The sequence below is a fragment of the Myotis lucifugus genome, unplaced genomic scaffold (assembly GCF_000147115.1).
Source record: "Myotis lucifugus unplaced genomic scaffold, Myoluc2.0 scaffold_466, whole genome shotgun sequence".
NCBI lineage: Eukaryota > Metazoa > Chordata > Mammalia > Chiroptera > Vespertilionidae > Myotis > Myotis lucifugus.
The window spans coordinates 606,095-607,854 of NW_005871514.1; the positions used below are offsets into that span (position 1 = coordinate 606,095).

At 59.6% G+C, this 1,760-nt stretch overlaps 1 protein-coding gene across 1 annotated transcript in view; it reads right to left on the minus strand.

Annotated features, from left to right (window-relative positions):
- Nucleotides 1-1,341: 1,341 nt before the first annotated feature.
- Nucleotides 1,342-1,760, minus strand: part of LRFN2 (leucine rich repeat and fibronectin type III domain containing 2) — a 39,114-nt gene continuing 38,695 nt past the window's right edge. Inside the window, 3 exon segments of the mRNA XM_023744505.1 lie at nucleotides 1,342-1,652; nucleotides 1,655-1,750; nucleotides 1,753-1,758. Of these exon segments, the coding sequence (XP_023600273.1) occupies nucleotides 1,342-1,652; nucleotides 1,655-1,750; nucleotides 1,753-1,758 (413 nt within the window).

Here is a 1,760-nt window from a genome sequence, read left to right on the forward strand (position 1 = left end):
ATATACAAAATCTTTTGAAGGCCCCCCATGCCCACCCTGAGCCCGCTCCTTCAGGACAAACAGAGGACAGACTCTATTCGCAGACATGCCCTGGTCAGGGTGCAGACCTGGGAACAGACCCGCCACCCCCAGGAGGAAGGTGGCCTTGGCCTCTGTGCTGGCGTGGTCACTAGCTCACAGTGTGACCTTGGGCAAGTCCCTTCTACTCGGGGGGCGGGGAGAACGGGTTATGGGGATAATTGCAAGCACCTCTTCCAGCTTCAAAACCAAGACACTGGAAAGGCTCGGCTCTCCCTGCGAAGCCTCTAGGGTCCCCCATGCACAGCAGGAGGGGGAGGGGCTGCTCCATCAGCCTGTGCACCCCAGGGAGCTGAGCTGGAGACCTCACATTTAAAGCCATGGGAGCTCATGAGTCCTTGGAACTGGAATGGACAGGAGGCCCGGTGCAACCCAGTATTTTGTGATTTAGGGACTGAAGTCCAAAGAGAGGAAAGGACCCCCAGCCCCCAGGGTTTTCAGCTGGTTGACTCGGTGGTGGCTCTGGGACCCTGACTCAAAGTCCAGCTCCCTATGGCAACCCACCCTGCCTTCCTTACGAAGTCCTCTTGGCCCACCACATGCCCATGGGGACTTCCTGTCCCAGCTCCCACCCAAAGAGGCACAAATCCCAAAGGAACTCCAAGAGCTTATATCCCTCAGGCCCTGAGCCTCAGAACCCCGGCCCCTCTCCCGGACACAGGGAGTCCTGGAAGCCGCCTGGGGTTTAAGCTGATGTGATGGATGTGGACAGTCATGTGTGAGAGCAAGGGAAGCTGGGTCAGTTATGGGGTCACTCAACCCTCCAACTGTGGGACAGCTGTGAATAATAAGGGGTCTCCCCCAAACACGCGTGGAACCAGCATCAACCCCTTCTCTCCATTGGCAGTGGCGGCCAATGCAGGGCCCCGGCACTGACTCTCAGATGGAGAGCAAACTCCCCGTTATCTGTGTGAGTGAAGAGGGGGTGCTTGGGAAGTGGGAGAAAATAAATTAACCAATAAAAACAACACCGGAACCGGAAGCAATCCAAAGCGCTTGCTTATCCGCTGCATTTGTGATTGGAGAGGCGAGACTCGGCCTTTCCAAACCCTCAGGGCTCATCTGACACTTGGTGGTCAAGTCGCTTTCCCTGAGCACACCCTGCTGGGCAGGGGGTGGGGGTGGGGCAGGCCTGAAAGGTGTTGGGGGAGTTGACAGCGAGACTCAACTGTCCCTGGATGTAAACATCACCATGGAAACCCCACAAAGACTTGCCAGTAAAGATTCCCCTTCCACCTGCAGGAGGAGGAGGACACCCCGAGCCTACACCGTGCTCTCCATCACCCACTCGGAGCTGCCAAACGTGCCCCGGGCCCCCACAAGGTCACTCTCCTCAAAGGGCAAGAGCATGCCATTGACAGAGAGGCTGCGCTTCGTCCAGATGTTCGAGACCCTCCGAGGGGGGCTGTAGCCACCCGGGGCGCCCCCTCCCGCTGCCACCGCTGCAGCTGCGAAGTCCCCCATGTCGAAGGAATGGCTGCGTTTGGCCTTGCCCTCCAGGGGCAGGGGGAGCAGGCTCTTGGCCCGGGCCGCAGGTGGTCCCAGCAGCGGCTCTCGGTCCGAGTAGTGGCCCTGGCCGGCGTCCCAGACCCTCTCCCGCCTGGAGTCCTGGAGTCCAGCAGCTCCTCCCTTCTCTGACTCTTGAGGTCCAGGGAGGCGAAGGCCCCCATCAGCGGTCAAGG